This window comes from Passer montanus, unplaced genomic scaffold (genome assembly GCF_014805655.1).
Source record: "Passer montanus isolate IOZ18808 unplaced genomic scaffold, ASM1480565v1 scaffold53, whole genome shotgun sequence".
Classification (NCBI taxonomy): Eukaryota; Metazoa; Chordata; class Aves; order Passeriformes; family Passeridae; genus Passer; species Passer montanus.
Window position 1 is genome coordinate 5756049 of NW_024370263.1, and position 19748 is coordinate 5775796.

The window sequence follows — 19748 nt, forward strand, 5'->3', positions numbered from 1 at the left end:
CAAGAAGACACCAAACTTTTACTATCAAACCATCCCCACTGTATGCAAAAGAAATTGTAAAACCACAAGTGTTCTGAAGCACCAGAGTGGAAATACCCCCAGCTGGGCTGCATTCCCACTGCCATTTGTGCAGGCATAAAATATGCAAAAAAGAGAGGGAGGTAAAGTGTGCTGATTTCCCCACCTGTCCCCTAATTAGCAAGCAGGAGGTTTAAACAAACACATGAAAACACTTTTCGCCTAGAACAAAACTCAGCTGTGCACTGCACTGCCACAGGATACTGCACAGGCTCAGGAGTGCAGATGGATTGAATAATGGATTAGATGTTTGTGGAAGACAGGTCCAGCAGCAGCTACTGAGCTGAGCATTGCTAATCTGCTGGGCAGGAGGGAGCCAGGGCAGCTGCTGAGAGGCTGCTGCAAGGCACCCACTGCAGACCAAAGGAAATGACCCCAACAACACAGACAGCCAAGGAAAAGAAAAGATGTGCCTTTTCCTTGCTTACTCAGGAGAAAGTCTGAAGTCTCTCCTGCTCTGTCTGGCAGCAGAGCTGTAATCAAGCTCTTCCACAGGTGACTGCTCAAGTGGAAGGGCAGCGTGTCCATGGTAGAGCTTTCAGCAGCCAGCACCAGGTGATCCATGTTCTGCTCCTGAGACCCACCAGTCCAGCTCTCAGGCTCTCCTAGGCCTCCCCATGTTGGTGCCATTTCCTTTACTCACTTCTTTACTACCTGCTTTAAAGAGCTTTGCTAAAATGCTCGAGATGAGTGAAGCCCAGCAGCACAGCATCACCACAGGCCATTCCTGAGCAGACACAGCTAAACCCCTCTCCATCACACAGCTCTTTACTGGTATTTTTAAAGCAGCATTCCTATTAGCCTGGTTCATTAGTTTGAAGTTATATATGAATATGAAGCCTTAAAAAAGCCAGGTTACTTAAAAGAGTTATGTGAAACAGTTGTGAGAAAGGCACAAAACCAGGCAAACACAGCTCTGTGCTCATGTCCTGTTCACTGATCCAGTGGCCAGCTGGAAGGCATGGGCATCTTTTTATTTTTTAAGCAGTTCTGCAGGAGCAGCTGCTGTGGTGGTTTGCAGCTCATCATTTATTACTTAGCACCGTTTGGCCTCAGCACCTTTTGAAGCACCAGAGCTGCACGGTGGTCATTATATCACCAACCACCATCAATACATCTCACTGGACATGATCCTAAAGTTGTGCCTCACTAACACAATTGGACCACACAGTGCTCTTGATACCAGAGCTCAGTTAAAATAGTAAAATTACTGCAAAAACTGACCCTTATCTGACTGCAGCAACAACCCAAGACAAAGTCATGCAACAAGACTTCCTCAAGCTGAAGCCTGAACATCCAAGCCAGCAGGGTTCACAGGTGCCTGGCAGCCAGGCTGGCGCCCCCAGCACAATGCCAGCTCCCAGGGAATTTAAAAGCAGCCCCAGCATCAGGAGACCATCCTCCATCAGGGCTCTGCTGGGCTGCCCCTTGCCACCAAACCCTCACCACCTGCCTGCCTCTCACTGATCTGGAACACACCTCAGCTTTGCAAACCCATCTGCTGTTACCACTTTTCTGAGGTAATTTGGGAGATACATCCCACCTGACACTATATTAACAAGCAAATAAATTTGTTGAGATTCCCTTGTCAAAATTAATCCCGTCACACAGGTAGGTCTCCATGGCATATATTCCACTGGTAGATTGCCCTTTATGTATTACTGCAATTTGAATAATTTCATGCAGTATGAAGGATTTTCATATTTTCCAAGTATTCCTTTTTCCTAACAATAGCAAAATGCTTGTAGCACCATGATAACACTTGCTCACATTTATCTGCATCCTTCAAAGACAATATTTCAATTATCTGCACTGGAAACTCTCAGCCACATCTGCTGACCAAAATGCCACGTTTGGCAACTGCTTAGCAACCAGGACTGGAAACAGTCCCCAGAGCCACATGCCAACACCACACCAGCTCCTGCTTCCACCAAACAACACTGCTATCACCTCAAATAACTATATTTTCTTCTGCCTGAGGTACACAAGGCACCAGAAATAACAAGCTCCTTTGGGAAAAGGGAAATCTGGAAAAAAGCTGCCTGCTTCAGCAATCCCTCCCCAGGCTCCACAGGGAATGTCTCCCTGGTGTGTGCAACACATGTTGATCCTGCACCACAGGAGGAGGACAGGCTGCTTGGACAGAACATAAAACTGTCTGCTCACTGCCAAGCACAGTTCTTGTGGAAAAAATCTGGATGTAAGAGAGCAACTCCCAGCCCACATCACCCACAAAAGCAGCAGACATCAGATTCCTTGATCAGGACAGCAAAAAGACCCAGGAAAAACAAAACCCCATCCATCCTTGATGTCACCCACCCTGCACCATGCTCATCCCCCTTCTTCCTAAGGCTCTGTGCCATTGCACTCAGTGACACAGGGAATCTGGGCAGTGACAAGCCTGAGGACATCCCACCTTGAATGCTTGAAGGTGCAGGCAAGGAGGTGAGACAGGAAGGACTCGACCTTGGCGAGACCATCTTTGTTCCTCCTCTTCCTCCCCTGCATTCTCAGAGCCTTTTTCCTAACTATCTCCCTGACTTACTGCCTGACACTGAGAGAGATTGGGCAAAATGCAGGTGAGCTGGTCAAAGGTGAGTGGTGATTGCACTTAGCACACTGTTATCGACTCCACAGAAATACACAATCCAAACACAGACCTTCGGAGCAGCCAGCAACTCCAAACGCCACCAAAAAGTGCTGAAGTTGAGGGAAAACTGCAAGGTGAGCTCCAGCTGCCTGCCCCCTTTGCAGGGGCACTGCTGCCAGCTCCGTGTCCGCGCGGTTTCGGTTCCGGCGCAGGCGGTGCCCTCCGTGCTCAGCCACTGCCGGGAGCCCAAGCCACCAACAACTTCCTCTACTCAAACTGCTCCTACAGCAATACCCTCGCAGCAGCCAGAGGAGCAAACCTATTCCACCTATTCCAGCCCGGAGAGAAATGAGAAACCTCAATCTGCTGCCTTGCTATTTCCACCTCATGAGACCTGTCTGCACTGCTGGAAATGTGTGAAAGCAGATGCTGACCTTATTTTAGCACTATGCAAATAAAAAAATATTTTTACCTTTTTTTTTCCTTTACCATTTTCTTTCTTCTTTGTTTTTTTTTTTAATATTTTGTTTTTAGGAGCACAGAATATGAGCAATCTTTTTGTCACGATGAATGGGCATTTCCAATAGCAAGCACTGCACTTTCATAATAAATCCTGAGACAGCAGTAACATGTCTGGGTCAAAGGAGCCCTCGTGGGCAGGTATGTGATGCACAGAGTTAACAATCTCACAAGTTTCATTTTGAGTTCTGCCCCGTCTTCACTAGGTACAAACAAGTACCCCAAACTGAAAATTAAAATCAGCAGAAGTGGGGTGGCAAAGTCATGGGCCTCAAAATTGATGCAGTATGGAAAAAACATTCTATTGATGAACTGTATCTATTTAGAGGACTCCAGGAAAGGCACCAGCCAGCAGAAATTTGAATAAGAGCTCGTCTGCTCAGTGCTCTGTGTCAGACACAGACACATATAGAACACAGCGGCTGCTCCGGCATCTTCGCAACCAGACCCAGAAATTAGTGCTGTTCTGGCAGCTGCCAGCACAATATGTTAACAGCAATTATTTTCTCAATATTTCTACTGATTACCTAACACACTGGCACGTTTTCTCAGTGTCACTGCATGTTGCAACACACGCCGCCATCCAGTAACTTGTCTGCATTCCCTTGGTCACTTTTCACAGCCATCAGATGCGAAACGCAACTGGAATGATAATGGGTTGGAGAAACTGTGAGGAAAATGTGTCACTTCAGTGTGAGGCTTCACAGCCTGCATTTATGACATCTGAACATTCAATATCGTCACTGCTAAATCCACAGTGTTGTAAAGAATAGGAAGAGCTCTGCAAGCAGCAAAAGGAAGATGGCTAATGGCTCTCTGAATGTGGATGGTCTGCAGAGCTCAGATTTGAAAATATTATTCCACCATAAGTTATGTGCTATGGTTAAATACCATAATTTGCATCTACCTTTGCAGTGCAGGGGCATCTACAGATTACACAAACACAAAATAAGCAACACTCTACCTATTAACAAGCAGTTCAAGTATACACAGCCAGTCTGCCAGGAACTGAAAATCTACAGAAAGTCACTGGTGGAGAAACAGAACAAACTGAGCTAGTGATGAGACTATTGTCAGCAACAGTGATTTATAAAAAGGAATGGCAATGTCAATTCTATCAGGTATGCAAAATGAAAAAGCCTCAAAGCCTTGGCCCGGTGTGAGAGCAAAAGAACCACTCAGCCTCCCAACCACAGCGTGCTTTCTATTTTTCAGTTACACTCCAGAGCATTTCACCATTTCCAGCTCTGTTATCAACTAGAGACACATTCTCTCACTCTACTGGAGTTGTTTGGTATCCAAAAAAACCAGACCACAAACAGTCAAATATTTTTCCATTCAGGTTTCCTTCCCCCCACAAGCATACATGCATGAGGGGTGTATCATCAGGAATGCCAGGTGGATCCTATGCAATACTGCTCTGAAAAAGTGATGGCAAAAACTGACACTGGGCTTGTTACCTCTTGTTCCTTCCTCTACTGAACATTTGTTTGGTCAAGCTCTCTGCTCTGCTAACCACTCTGCAAGCACTCCAAGAATCACATTAGAGCCAAATACAAAAAGTCAAAAGTGAAATACAACTTAGCAAAAATGAACAGATTCCTCTGTTTCATATAAATTTTTGTACGAGCAGCAGGTTGTCATGTGGTAAATGAATCAGTGTACAAGAAAGCAGTCCCTGCCTGTGGCCTTCCAGCATCAATTCCAAAAAAGGGTAAAATAACAACCTGCACTTCCACTGCTGTGGGAGCCTGGACATGCTTGCCTTGGTCAGGTTATTTAGGAACTGACCCTCAGCATGTCCAGGAGGATGCAGGGCTGCAGTCCTGCCCAGCCTGCTCCCTCCTCAGGACTCAGTGGCTGAACAGATCACAAGCTCTCAAAGGGGCCAGTGGGCCATTGTAGTGCCACATTTAAATTACCTTTTGAGAGATTTGTGTGCTGCCTTTCTCTTCTGAACAAGCTTAAACTCCACAAGATCCCCTGAAGTCCCTGTGGCTTCTCGCTGCTGCTGTGCGTGGGTCAGGGAGGGCAGAACTGAACCCACAGCTTAAGCAGTTCACTCTCATTTTAATTTCACAGGTTTAGCATGGCTGGTGTAATTCACATGTAAAACCACAGCAGTCATCCAAATCTCTGCTGCCTGGGCATTGGCTGGCTGCATTTCTGGAAATTCATGGTCATAACATGATACCTATTTTTGAGTTTCCATTAGGAACCGGTTCTGTCAGGCATGATCGCATTTGCAAGAGCTCAGGAGGCAGGAAAATTTGAAAAAGTGTTTATGAGACTTGGTATAAATCACAGCTCTCAGGTTCTTCTCCCTTCTTCAATTAAAAGGCTACATTCAGAGCAACCATTTCCCCCATCTACTCTCCCCATCTCCCTGCAGAAATGATAAATCCCACTCCAGCTGTAAACTGGATCCCAGGTGTACCCATATATATTATATATACTAACAGCTACCAATGGGCATAAGGGCTCTTGCACAGTTACTGTGGAAACGAAGGTATCAAATTTCCTGGCTCTTAAGGATCTACCTTCTCAACCCTAATGTGCATTTACCTTGAATAAATCACTTCTGAGCTCTTCAGCCCAGAAACATCCCTCAGCAGAGTGAGACTGGGCTCACCTTTAGGAGGTTCCATGTAACTCATCCCAGGGGCTGCCTCCAACTCACACAATCCATGGGTGGGAGCAGGGTACAGGAAGAGAAAATCCTCCTGCAGGCACAGATGGACTTGCTCTGCCCAGCTCAGCTCCAAGGGGCATCAATTGCCCCAAGAAGTACTGCAGGTACTGCTAGCACTAAAACCCTCAGCAGCTCCTCTGACTGCCTGGACAACACCTGAGCTCTGCTTTGTCTCAGCAGAGTTTGAAAAACTAAAGGCTGAATTTGGCTCTGCAGGAATGGGCAATCATTTACCAGCTACTGAAACAATGCCCAGTCTGGATGGGGATGCAGCAGCATGGAGCCACACAAGACACGAGGCAGTGTCTTGAGGGGAATGTCATCACATCCTGCTAAGGCTCCAGAGGGACAATATGACACTTCAACAAAAATTTCTTCCAGTTCTGGCCGTGACCACACAAGAACCCAAAGATGCTTCAATACAAAGGGCAAATTGAGCCCAGATGTAACCTCGGGGACTCGGCAGAGCTTGTTGTAGGGCTGAGCCTGACCCACCTTGTCTGTGTGTAAGCACAGCTGGGAAATTCTCCCTGGGCAGCTGTGAGAGGACCCGCTGCATCCACACAGCTTGTCCCAGGAATGCTGATGCTGTCCTGCAAGAGGCACCTCAGCACCCAGCACAGCATCCAAAACATTCCCTACAGCTGGGTGAGACAGCTGCTGACAGCAGTGGCTTTCAGGGTCTCTAGGGCTGTTGAGCACTGTGTAACTTCCAGTTCACTCCCCAGCCCATTTGCTAAAATTCCCAGCAAACAGCAGGAGAACTGCTCTCGCCTCATTCATGCTTCAGGATCTTTATTTTTATGATGATCTTTGGATCATTTTTAAGGTGCCCCTCCCAGCTCACTAACTCAGTGCTCAGCCAAACTACCAGGAGGAAGGAGACTGCTGATCCCTCATTTAAAAAGTGCTTTTGTACTTACAAATCTGGAAAAATACCATTGTCAACCATACAGTCTTCCTATTAAACCCTGGCTATGCACACAAACTGATACATTCATAAGCTGAAACACGAAAAGCATCATCAATACACAACCAAGTGACTTGCTGCAATCCTGTCACCCTCCCCAGCACAAAGGCAGGGCCTCTTCCTGCCACAAGCCAAGCCAAAACAAGACCTGGTTCAGATGGGATGTCAAAACGTCAAACTGTACGTACTTAACCTTTGCACTTCCGAAACAGCAAAAATCCTGTGAAGAGAAATTATTATAATTCTTTTCTTTTTATCTTCTCAAGCACATAGGAAGGAAAGTTTGTACATCGCTCCCTCAAAAATTTCCCTCATATAACAATGCAGCTCAGTTTTCTTTTGTTTTTTCTTTGCCTTTTTCTGGTTTCTTGAAAAGCCCTCTCACCTTGCCTTCCTGTCTGGCAGGTTGTTCTTTTTGGAAAGGATCCTTTCCCTCCCCAAATCCCACTGTTGTACCTCTCAGCCTGGTCCCTTGGCTAAGCTTTGCTGGACTTTCTCTGCAGACCTTAATCACTGCTCTGAGATTAGCCGGGTTAGATGTTGCAGACAGATGCAGAGCCCTTCCTCTCCCACACCCAAAATCCCTGCCAAACTCTGGCTTAGGAGTATCATACCGGATCTTGAAATCAAACTCCAGGGTCTTGCATGATAAATCAGAGCATTTGCTGGGCTTGGCTGTGCTTCCTCTACTTATGGTGAGTCTGGGGGGGTTAATCTGCCTGACAATTTGACAGTACTTCACCTATAGAAAAAATGTTACTGTATCAGCAATCATTGACAAAATCATGCTTGTTTTGATAAGAAACAGGAGGAGATCCTTCAAAGCATTGATCACCTCAAGAAAAACTTCCTTGTGACTTTGCTGGCACCCCCATGAATCCTGTGATTTTCCCAGCTAGAGCACCCACCCAAAGAGAGCTGGCCTAGGGCTGCTCTGACCCTTGAAGGGGCAAATATTAAGTAAATAAGTTCAAACTCTCTGCTCTTTATTGCTTCCTTATGATACTTAATGAGCCTCCCTACACTAAGATATCATCCCTGCTCTGTTCCTCAAGCCACACAGTCACAAGAAATATTTGTGTCTGCCTTCCCTCTGTTTCACTGGAGGACTCTCTGAAGGACTGGAGTAGAACAGTGGTATCACAATAGGCTGAAGCTGGAGGTTCAGCTTTCCAGCCCTTACACAGACTCAATGCCCCTCTCTAACTCAGCTGGAAAGCTGCAGCTCAAATTTCAGCCTATGTTAAGTCACTGTTCAGCTCTGCTCCTTCAGCAAAAGAGAGGGAAGCCAGAAGAGCCTTTATCTAAAGCAAAAAACTGTGTGGGGAGAAGGGTGGGGAAAGGAAGCAAAAACACATGGAGATCGTTTTTTCTGCATCACAAGGAGCAATGAAAGGCACAGGCAACTTTTCAAACACGTCAGAATAGCTTAGTGTAATTTGTAACCAAGAGGAAGTTTGAATAAACAGCTCCAACAACAAACACCAACTTTTTGGGGGGAAGGAGACAAATGAAGCAGCAATGACCTGCATGGAGACCCTGCTACCACCCTTCTGATTTCTGCAGAGGACTGAGGCACTTACATAATTTTATATCACAGAACCATTGATGTGAACTTCTGACACCAGCATCTCATTAAGGGAAAAGATTCAACATGGGCTTCAACATCAGCATGCTGCTGCCCCATATCACAACCTACAACATCACATCCCAGCCAGTCCCCCAAACCCAGTGTCAGCTACAGAAGTGCCTGACCCCACACACCATGCTGGCACCTACCCTAAACACACTCAGAATTGGCTGCAACCCACTTGCATGAGTGCAAGGACAGCAGATACAAACCCAGAAAGGCAAGGAGATGAGGGATGTCTTCCTCAGGTTTTTAGTCAAACTAACAGCGTCCCCTCTTAAGCTTGCCAGACCGGAGCTTAAGGAATCAAAACTCCATTCCTAATTAACACATCATCAGGCCCCACCAGCCAGGGACTTGCCTCCCAAGAGGAGAGCCTGGGCCAGCCTGGATGATGAATGAGAACTCAAGCAGCTGAACTGTTTCAAAGGCTAAACTGGCAACTGCAAGGACAAGCAGGTCTGGAAAGGGAAAGGCATGCAGAAAAAAACAAAATATCCAGCAGAGTCACATTGTTTTCACTATTTAGCACCCCGACCTGCACTGTATTACTGCTACAGAGCTTTCCCTCCAGAGAAGCATCCTGCAAAGGCCATGGCTAAGGGAGCAGCTCCTCCTCTCCCGAAATGCAGCCACTTCTCTGGTGAAAACCTCACAGCTGCAAACCACTGGAGGGAAATCCATTCTGCCAGCTTAACCCAAATAAACTTTCATGGGTAAATTAAATTGATCTACCATACTCGGAACATTTACACAAGACCAGCCCTGTTGACTGCAGCATTCTTGCACACCAGGGACAGCAGTTTCATCTGCTTGCATGACCATTATAAACACTGAAGAGAAAGGTCTGGCATTTGCAAAGATCTGTATTTTGACTGTTCCTTGACACAGCACAATAGGACCAACACATCCACTGCAGTGATACTCACATTTGTTGCAACAGACCTCCCAAACAGACACACCATGCAACATAATTCCTGTCTGCTGGCACCACTCCACACTGCTCAGCTCTGTCTCCCCCTTCAGCCACAAATGCCCCGGCAGAGGCAACAAGCTCTGTTCTATTATTGGAAGACTCAGCGGAGCACATCCCCCACAAGCCAACTGCCTCCCCCATTCAAATACTCCCTCCCTCCCAAGAAAAGTGAGTATTAAAACCCAGCAACTGTCTCCTGTTGGAACCAGATGGCAGGAATAGCTGGAGAGCTTTCAAACCCCCTATACACTCAATACTTCAGTGCAACATGAAAGCCCCGTTAAGCAAGTGTGTGCCTGCACACACACCCCTGCTCAGGGACCACAGCAATGGCAGAAAGTGCTCCATTAACTCCTCTAGTGGCTTAAGTGTCTGTCAACACTCAGGACATTCACACAGCCTGAGCACTGGCCAAACTTTGGTGGCTTGTGCAGTCCTTGAGCTCTCCTGAAGCTATAAATTGCAGCAGGCTGGTATTATAAATAAAGAAAAGCTGGAGACTGCAAATTGATTAAGACCATTACTTTGTGTCACATCTAACTCATTTCCAGCTGGCACGAGTAAAAGGAAAACCACCAGAAACCCCACGCTCTGACGACACAAAGACAAGTGCAATTCCCCACCCTGTCCAGCTCTGGGGACACATGCAAAGCTTCATAACTCAGTTCCAGCTCACTTACCTCATCCATTTTCTCTGACGTTGGAGTCTGGTCACCAGGCACCATTTCTTTAGCCTCCGAGGTCTCAGTTTTGGAGGTCCTGCTCAGCTGATCAATGGGAGTCATGCTGGCCTCCGATGTCCCCCGGGAATTCTGACTCAGAGAAGCTGTCCCAGGGATGGGCTCATCATCATCAGAGTCAGGTAAGGGTGTGGGGCTGATGTCCTCCAAGCCTGTGCTGGAAGGGCGCGAGGAAGGCGTCTGACCCCTGAAACCAGGCTGAGAGTTTGAACCGTATGTTGGGATGGGGGAGAGCTGGGAAGAAGAGGAGGAAATAGGGCTACCTTCCATTCGGATCTCATTATCTGAGTCATGCTCGTTAAGAAAGGGTAATTTTGTTCTCTGTTCTTTTAAGAGCATCTCAATCCTTGAGTCTAAACTGTTATGCTGCATCTCAGTCTCCATGGTGGGGGTGCCAGGGGTCTCACTCCTCTCTGGAGTCTGAGAGAAGGACGCTGTGCTTGGTTCAGGAACAGAGTTCGAGTCAGGCAAGGGCGGAGGCTCCTCTGGTTTCTCCTTCACTGGGACAAAATCAATGCTCGGGGCAGTGCTGCTTTCCACAACCATCTCGGTGGGAGGCGGTGCAGGTCTCCGATACTCTGTCTCCCTGGAAGTCTGGGGAAACGGCTGCTCCTCGGATTGGGGAAAAACAGCTGGTGCTTGATAGGGGGAGAAGGCAGATTTATAGCTCGAAGAACTAGAATGGCTCAGGGGAGGAGTGTGAGAGAACTGAACTGGCTCCTGCTGATGGGATTTGAACGTACTGAACTGATGCTCAGTGCCTCGGAACACCCCGGCCGAGTTGTGCATGTAGTGGTGTCCCGGGCGACGGTTGTACGCATCCGTGAATTTCGTCTCGTGCCTCCTGGGCTTGTAGCCACTGTCCTGCCCAAAATGGTACACAGGCGTTGTCTGTCGGCTGGAGTAGCTGGAATCCTGGGAGAACGGCGTCCCCAGGCGCGGGGTGTGGGGTGTTCCTTGCGACTGCGGGGTGAACTGGCTGTAGGAGTTTGGGGTGTCCTGCCGGCAGCTGGAATAGGCTGTGTCATGGGAAAAGGGCGTGCTGCTGTTCGGGGTAACGGAGGATCCCGCGGAAGAAAGGGAACTGTCCTTCAGGCGCTTCAGGGAGTCCGTCAACTGCAACAGCACCAGAGAAAAACACCTAAACACACACTTCTAGAATGATATTTATCTAATCTGTTTGGTTTTCAAAGGAGTTGAGCACCCAGGAGTTCATGCTAATTGCTGGCAAAAAAATAAATAGGTTACAGCATCCCTGAAAACACAAACCATTATCCATTGCTAACAGTCCTCTTTGATTTCAAAGAAAAAGTCAGGCAAAGAGTAACTTGTCTGCAAGGGAAGGAAGAAGAAAGAAGATACAAGTTTCCCTTGTAAGCGACCCCCAAGTGCATCAGGAGAACAGGAGACTTGCACACCACTTTTAGCTGGAAGAGTTCTAGCAACTATGTAACGCTTGTCTAAGCTGCAAACTGGGAAGGAAATAAGAAAAGTCTGAGATCTGAAATTGTCAATTTATCTCTTTTCTTGGTGAACAAATCAAAACATACAAATGAGTGAATTGCCAGCCTGCAGCCAAACCTATGTAGCAGAGCTGGCCCACCATCCTCCCTACCACTCATCTGTAACAACGGAGAAGGCTACACATACAAAAAGTTCTCAACTGCCAGAAAAACACCATTTTAAAGCTTTTCACAAAGTCAAATGCTCAAAGTGCTACTGATTATGGCATTTGAAACTGAAACCCTACAAACTTCCAGAGCAGCCAAGTAATTGCTCTGCAACTCACTTCAAGGCACGTTCAGGGGGTTTCTAGGAGCAGCCCTGCTCCAGCTCAGACTCTGCTGAGTCATAACAGTGCCACACTTATCATCAGCTCCAGAATCAATTTTCCATAATGCAAAGCAGGAGCTCAGTGAGAATCCTCCTGGTAGCAAGAGAGGATGGACTGAGCTCCAGCTGCCTAAAAGCACACCAGGATAATCAACTGGTGAGACCTCTTAAGCACAGGTAGGCAGAGATGTGTAAAATGACCTGCTTGGAACATGCCAGCACCATCAAACTCAAGCTGAACTCTCACCTGCCTGCTATGTTCACACATCTCACCCACTCAGTAGTGTGGACTTGCTCTCTGTTTGACCCCCTGGACACCATGACCAGAGAGACATCAAGACAGTTCCTTCCTCAACTGTCCTAAAACCCACAGAAACAAGCAGGAAGCACGTGGCTAGTTCTTAACAACATCCACACTGCTGCACCTTTAGTGTAGATGTGCTGTGGAGTGTTTTTCAGTGGGGTTTGTGTATGGCCTGGAGGCAGGGATTGCAGAACTGTCAGTTCTTTGCTGCTCTGCATGAGAGGAGGAGCAAATGTCAGGAGTAATTTACTGAACTACAACAGCAAACAAGTTTGTTGGCACATTCTAGTGTCAAAATCATGATGCAAACAGTTAAAAGTTACTCACAAAGCAATAATTTCAGTGGTAATTGGAAAAAAAAATCAATTCAGGACAATAATATAACACATGAACACAATATCTAGAGAAAGAATCTTAAGGATAATTACAGCAGGAACTGCTTTGGGTGATACCATCAATTAAGTGTTTTGCTGTTAACCCTGAAAAAAAAAAGTAAGAACAAATCTACCCATTTTTAGTTGAGATGTGGAAGTAGCAGAAATGAGCAGTCAGGGTCTACTCATAGCAGGGTTCCCAGCAAAATCATTACCTGTCTCCCTCCTGCCTTTAAAAGCACCTTGCTGGGAGGTAAGGAAGAACCAACCTCTTTATGATTTTGTTAAAAGAATACCATGGTTTTGCCTTGCGGCTTTTGGGGTGCTTTGGTGGGAGGAGACATTTCTTTTTTTCAGATCAATGGGATTTTCATGTTCCATGTACAGCTATTACCTGTCCTGAGAACACTTGATCACAGAATTTATGAAATCCTGGCATTTTAGGAAGTTGTATGAGTGAGAGAAGGAGAAAAAAATCTTTTCCAAATCTCTTTCAAATTTGAGGTCTTAAAATCAGTTCTTAAGTCACAATGAGGAGCCAAAGTACATTTAGACAAGCCAAAGAGGCTGGTAACTTCACACAAACAGGCTTCCCTTCCCCCTGGCCCTCTCATCCCAGTGGGGTTCACAGGGAAGCAGATAATCATGCAGAGCCACGGAGAGAATTGTGCCCTAAATATCGAGGGACCCCTGGAAGCCTGCAGGAATTCTGTCCACTGCTTTTATTAAAAGCTGATTCCAGCAACTAATTAAGATTCTGGAAAATTGATGCCACTATAGAAGCTCAGACACCTTCCACCTCTTAGCCTTTAAGCAAGGCTGAAGCCCGTGCGTGCTGAGGATTACACACTGCAGACACCAGGCCAAATGTACCACTGTAAATCATTCCCCTGACTTCAAGGGAAAAATCTCATCTCAGGGACAGATCTGATCCAGTCCTAACTGCAGGAATTTCTAATGTTAATAGGGCACGTTCTGTTGGTTCTGTAGGCATTTTTCACTCAGAAAGACAAAAAGCATTTCCCGTGCAAAGCAGGCACACACCAGCCATGTGCTCCACATTCAGAGGTACATTTGCTATGGCAATTATGAGCAAGTTCTATTTAAATTTGAACTAGTAACATCCATTGGAACTACAGCAGGACACAAATACAGATAAATTAAAAATGTTAAAACACTGATGTTAGTGTTTGAGATTTTCTAGGAAGTTTTTCTTTAAAAAAAGCCAAGCACACCTACCTGGAGAGCTTCATTCCCAGTTGGGGACACATCCTGCTCGGTGCCTACAGGGAGGGTCTGAGGAGTGTAAAGACCATTAACCAGCAGCTCATAGAATCTCATGCGGGTTTCACCTGCACAGACCACAATGCAAGAGTTGATTAAACAGAAAGATCACAATCCATGTAAAAATACACACTGTTGACACTCACATGATCCTGCTACCACTGCCAGCCCACTCCATCCATGCAAGAGAGGAGCAGTTATCACCTCAGAGCTCGCAGGGATCATTTTATAATAATCTGCTGGGCAAGTGAAGTCAGACACTCCCTTCTCCAGCCAAGACTAGGAGGTTTCTAAATCCTTTTTCCTCTTCTCAGCCTCCTTGGCAGCTCTGCTCTTTGCCATGCTTTCTGGAGCGCAGCCGTTTCCCTCCTCTCCAGAGTGCCAAGCAAAGCTTGCAGATTTGAGAAGTGAAACTCTCACCCAAGGGAGAAGCCTCTGCCAACACCCAGAGCCACTTCAGAAAGCTCTCCCTACACACCTTGCTCATAAGAACTGCCTGTTACTGATGCAAACACAATGCATGGGAATGCTGAGGACAAAACTGTTAATGCTTTCTTTCCAAAAAGACAACAATTAATCCTTTATTTCCCCCTGGTTTAAGGAGAACTCAGTGGCATCCTTCGAAGAATAAAGCCAGAGAAGCAAACTGTCCCATATAGCATTACTGAGCCTCAGCCTTTTCATTCCTAAAGTCTACAAAGACCCAGTTTCTTAATATTGAATTTTTCATTACTACAAAAACTTAATCCTACTTATTTTGCAGTCTGTAAGAAATCTGTCATCAGCTTCAAAGGCAATAGAATCAGACCCTGAAACTGTCTGAATTTTGGTCTGAGAGATAAAGAATACACAGAAAAATGGACAGACCTGGCACCTGAGCCCAGAAAATTAATTCAGGCAATACCTCCCCTAAACCAGGACTACTTTTATGAGAAAGTCCTCCAGGATCAAACCCCAAACTCTCTGTGAATTACCCTGTTCAATTCAAAAACAAAGCAACCCTTAGAACAATTCTGTCCTGAAAATGACTTATTTATTTTGCACAAATGCTAGAGATGAAGTTATTTGGGTATCAAATCTCATTTCACAAAGTCCTGAGCTTCATCCTCAACTATGTAAACTGTTTAAGTTCAACCAAAGTCATGACAAAATAGATCTCTTCACTGCAAGAGTCTGAAGATAAGCTTGAAATATTAACACACACCATCCACACGTGGCACTACAATGCCACAGATATGGAAGTGTTAGGCTTATTTTCACTTGTTACTTAAAAAAAATATAAAGTAATTGTTACATAGTTCTTCCTAGACCCCAACCATAAAGCAGGAAAAGTTACAGTTTCAAAGAGGTATATGAATGTGAAATGATTCCTAGCTGTTGCTCTAAGACAAGTAATTACTAGTTGTGTCCAGTCTGTAGATGGATAAACTGAGAAGTTTTTTTTAAACAACCCTGTCTCAGACCAGGAGCCTGGATTTATTAGTTTCAGATTCCCAGGCCTGTGCTAACACCAGACAGATAAAAATGATACTTTCACTCCCAATATTTATTTTGCTACACTGTGAAAACAAAGTTTTTAACCAACCTTTCACTGCCTTGCAAAGCAGAATACCAGAAAGAAACGGTGAAAATGATACATATATATTTTAAGTATGTCTTAACCTGCTGATGCTATTTTAGGAACACCATTTTTACTTGATTCTGACAGATTATAGCACACTGACAGTCCTATTCTTTTAGAACGAAAGAGAAGCAACTGTGTGAAAAAAATACATTAGGAGCATAAAGCTGGCAAACAAAACGGCAATGCAATTTGAAACTGACTTCAGCATTTTCTCCCAGGAAACAGAAGCATAAACCCCCCCTCATTTCCCTGATGTGCTACAAACTTTCTGGAACAGTTGCCCGGTCAAGACTTGCTGCATAGTTTATAAACGGAGGAGAACAAGGAGGAAGGCAGTATAATCAGCTTGTTTAAAATGATTGTCATTAAGATATCCATCACTAACAGAACATCTTTGGCTTATATTATTAAATCTGCAAATGGTTAATTTGTCCTTAAATGTGATTTTTACTTTCAAATTTCAAAGCAAGGGAAGGAGCCTGTCTGTAAAAATTATTGACACTAGAATTTCAAAGTATACATATGTAAGGTCAAGCCTAGCTCCCAACAGAAAATATTAAACTGCTACTGTGATTTTTCTTCTAACAGTGGTCAGTAATGTCAACAAACATCCTGTTCTACTCTATCACATGTGGCACACCAACTGCTGTGTTGGTTGTGCACTAAACTGTTGAAATCTTTAAATAGAGAACAAAAATATCAGCAATTTTAAGAAAATGGTGTTAGCAATGTCTTTTTCTCAAGACAGAGTGCAGCAAGCCAGTTTTAAACTAGAAATGCCACCTTTAGAATGTAGAAATACAATTAGCAACAGATCCACACCTCCTCAATCTTAGACATTTTCTAAAATTCAGGCAGATTTTAGCAAAGCCCTTTCACTAGCATGCTTGGAGGAGAGAGAACAGACCAAATGCAATGTCTTCACACTTGCAGAAACTTTACTGGGCTTCTGAGGGCTCGGGAGTGGGGCTGGGAGCTGGCTCCTGCAGCACAGGGAGCTGCTGTCGCTTTAAGAGCCAGTCTCACACTTGTACACTCGCACACACTGACAAGTGCTGCGTGTGCACTCTGCTGTGCCAGCCCCCAGCCCGCCCCAAGTATCAATGAAATGCCAGGCACGCAGGGGACAGCACCCAGCCCGCTGCTGCCACCGGAATCCACAGATTTGGGTCCCACGAACCACCAGGACTTGCCCAAAAATCCCAAGTCTGTAAAACGCAGGTGCCACCGGGTCCAGCAGCCCTGGCAGGTGGCTGAGAGGGACCAGCCCGGGGCAGGGAGATGGGAGACATGAGAGGGCAGCGAGCAGGGACAGGGACGGGCAGGGGAGAGGCAGGGGACAGGCAGGATGGCAGCATTTTGCAAATTACAGGGCTGTCTCTTAGCAACAGACAACACATTTGGCTCCACGTGACTCGCCCAGGCCCCAGACACCAGACCCGCTGCCGGCTCCCTTCGTATTTTTAATCACCAGCTCCCTGCCCTCTGCAACAGCCTCGGTGGTGGGAGTGGGACAGGCAGGGGCTCTGCAACCCCCAAACGCATGAGGCACAAATGTACCCCCTTACCTTTTGTATCCAGCTCCACGTGGATGATGTTGCCCATGACAGAAGTGTTGTGAAGGTGCTGCACAGCCTCCCGGGCACCCTTGACAGTGGCAAAGATGACTTTGGCAATGCCCAGGTGCTTCTTGTTCTTGGGGTTGTAAAGAATCTCCACCTCTTCCACTTCACCGTATTTCTTGCACATGTCGGCCAAAAAGTTTTCACGGATGTTGTCATTCAGCTTGGCAAAGGTGACCTGCTTGGGAGGCACTGGCCCCACGTAAAATTCATCAATCTGGAAACGGGCACAAGGTGGGGAACGATAAAAATGATCGGCATTATTAACGACTGTGGAGGAGAGGCCTAACGATGGCACGGGAGGGAGGGGGTTAAAGCATCCTGCAAACTTTGGGGGGGGAAAAAAAGCCTCCAAGGCTCTGGGTGAACCTCGGAGCTGAGCAGAGGCTCTGCCGCTGCAGCCATTCATTGGAACCGGCTCCTTTCTGGGCTACAAAGATGCATTTTGAGCAGTGCTGTCAGCAGAGAGCCCCCCCACTGCCCCCTGCCCCAGCTCCAAAACCTTCAAGTGATCTCGTTAGACAGATGCATTGATTTCTTGTTATCCTCATAGAAGAGGATTATTGTTAAACAGTTTGCTAAATAACAATGTTAATAGAAATATGACTGTCATTTAAACGGTCCATTAAACTATTTGGAACTCAAGCTTCACTCCCAGATAAACAAGTTGACACCAAAAGTCAGGGTAGTACCTTGAATTTGGGGACAGACAGCTCCAACTCCTTAGTTTTGGTCCATATTCGCCCTATTCTGGGATCCCTGACACAATCCACAGGAGCGATCCCCGAGTTCTGGGAGAAGGAGGAGGAGGAAGAGGAGGAGAGAAAACATAGAAACAGCAATAACAAGACTTGAAATTCAAGACAAAAATAAAAGAAAAAATAAACCCCGAGGAAGCACGGGCTGTCTCAAGGGAAGGGGAAAGCGCACACACACACACATACACACACGTGTCAAATTGCAATACTGCTGGGAAATGCACACAGATTGGAAACACAGAAAAAAGCCGCAGGTTTGGGCTCCTGACAGTTGAATACACAGTGTCAGGTGGCTGTAACTTTGGTGGCTGTGCGTGTCCCCCACCAGACGCCCCCTTCCACACACATGTGCTACGGCGGGGATTACCACGGCCCGGAGGGACCCCCAGCTCCCAAAACGCCGGTAAGACAGAGGCTGCCGGGGGGGAGACACGACACAATGGGGGAAACCCAGGAGTCCCCCACTCACTGGCATGCTGAAATGTTGCCCATCGTAACGGTAGAGTTTGTGCTGTCCTTTTTTCAGAGCCGGGTCAATAATCAACTTGTAACTTCTCCAATGGTGATTTCTTTTCTCGACAGAAGTGCTGGCTTGCGTGCTGTTCTCCATTCCGTTGATCCAACCTGAACGCGGGGGGGGGGGGGGGGGGGGGAAGCAGATAAACCATACCACTCTAAAGAGGCCTGTCTGGCCATTGTGGGTCTATGAAGACACTGTCCCTGACAATTGTCTGATTTCTGGCAGGTCTTGTGACCAAGTAAAAACCACACCTGGGCCTGGACGTGGGTACCAGAGCTACCACAAGTTGAAGATAGCAATGCTCCAGCTCCCAAACAGCAAACCTTTTTATTTTGCATATCACACTGCTTGATCTCACAAGGCAGCAAACATTGGGGGGGGGGGGGGGGGGGGGGGGGGGGGGAAGAGAGAAAGGGGGAAAGCGAAAAGAAAGAAAAAACACACAAAAAACCATAAAGTTAAAAAAAATATTCAACAAAGACATCTTCGTTTCGGTGCGGGCTTTTTTTTTTTTTTTTTTTTAACGAGCCGCCCGATCTACACACCCAGGCAGGGAGGAAATCCACCGCGAAGCGAGCCCCAAAATGGGGGAATTGCCAACCGGGTCCCCCCTTCCACCCCGACCAGACAAGAGGCAGAGAGGGAGGAGGAGGAGAGGAGGAGGAAAGAAAAAAAAGAAGACGACGAAGAAAAAAAAAAAAGACCCAATCTCACTTGAACTCTGCTTTTTGCCATGATCTTCAGGGTGCTTGGCTTTTTCCCCCGCCTTGGTCTCTCGGAAAGACATCGCGCTGGGCGGCCGATCGTCTCCGGGCGGCGAAAGGCGAGCTCCCGTCTCACATGGGGCCGGTTACCGGCGCGGGCTGCCCGCCAGGCTCCTGCCTCCCGTTTTCGCGAGCCACCACATATTGTGTGTGTGCTCGCTGCTGGCGGCGGCCGGGATCCCACAATACACCGCTGCGAGCGCCGCGAACGCCTAACCGCGCTCCGCCGCCTGCACATTCACGGCGGCCGCGCCCGCCGCCGCCCCGCCGCCGCCGAGCGCCGCCGCATGGGCCGCCGCCGGGACGCGCGGGTTTTTTTTCCCTCCCCGCCGCGGGGTTAACGGCATGCGGGGGGGCGAGTGGAATCTGCCCGCTGCATTTACCTTAGAGCAAACTGTTTCTAAACAAGATGGACCTATAGGTGGGACAAGTTGCTGGGTTTTTTTCGCTTTTTTTTTCTTTTTTTTTTT

The 19748-nt window shown here is 46.8% G+C and overlaps 1 protein-coding gene across 2 annotated transcripts in view; it reads right to left on the reverse strand.

Moving 5' to 3' along the window:
• The window catches only part of SETD1B (SET domain containing 1B, histone lysine methyltransferase), a 47645-nt gene extending 27948 nt beyond the window's left edge, over positions 1-19697 (reverse strand). Inside the window, exons 1-6 of one of the 2 annotated variants that reach the window (XM_039724793.1) lie at positions 19229-19696; positions 18464-18618; positions 17929-18027; positions 17183-17453; positions 13946-14058; positions 10136-11311 (exon numbers count right to left, since the gene is read on the reverse strand). In XM_039724793.1, the coding sequence (XP_039580727.1) occupies positions 10136-11311; positions 13946-14058; positions 17183-17453; positions 17929-18027; positions 18464-18618; positions 19229-19301 (1887 nt within the window). In that variant the 5' untranslated portion in view covers positions 19302-19696. Of the gene's footprint in view, positions 1-10135; positions 11312-13945; positions 14059-17182; positions 17454-17928; positions 18028-18463; positions 18619-19228 lie in introns of both variants that reach the window. The other variant, XM_039724794.1, reaches the window with a different exon arrangement.
• Positions 19698-19748: the final 51 nt, after the last annotated feature.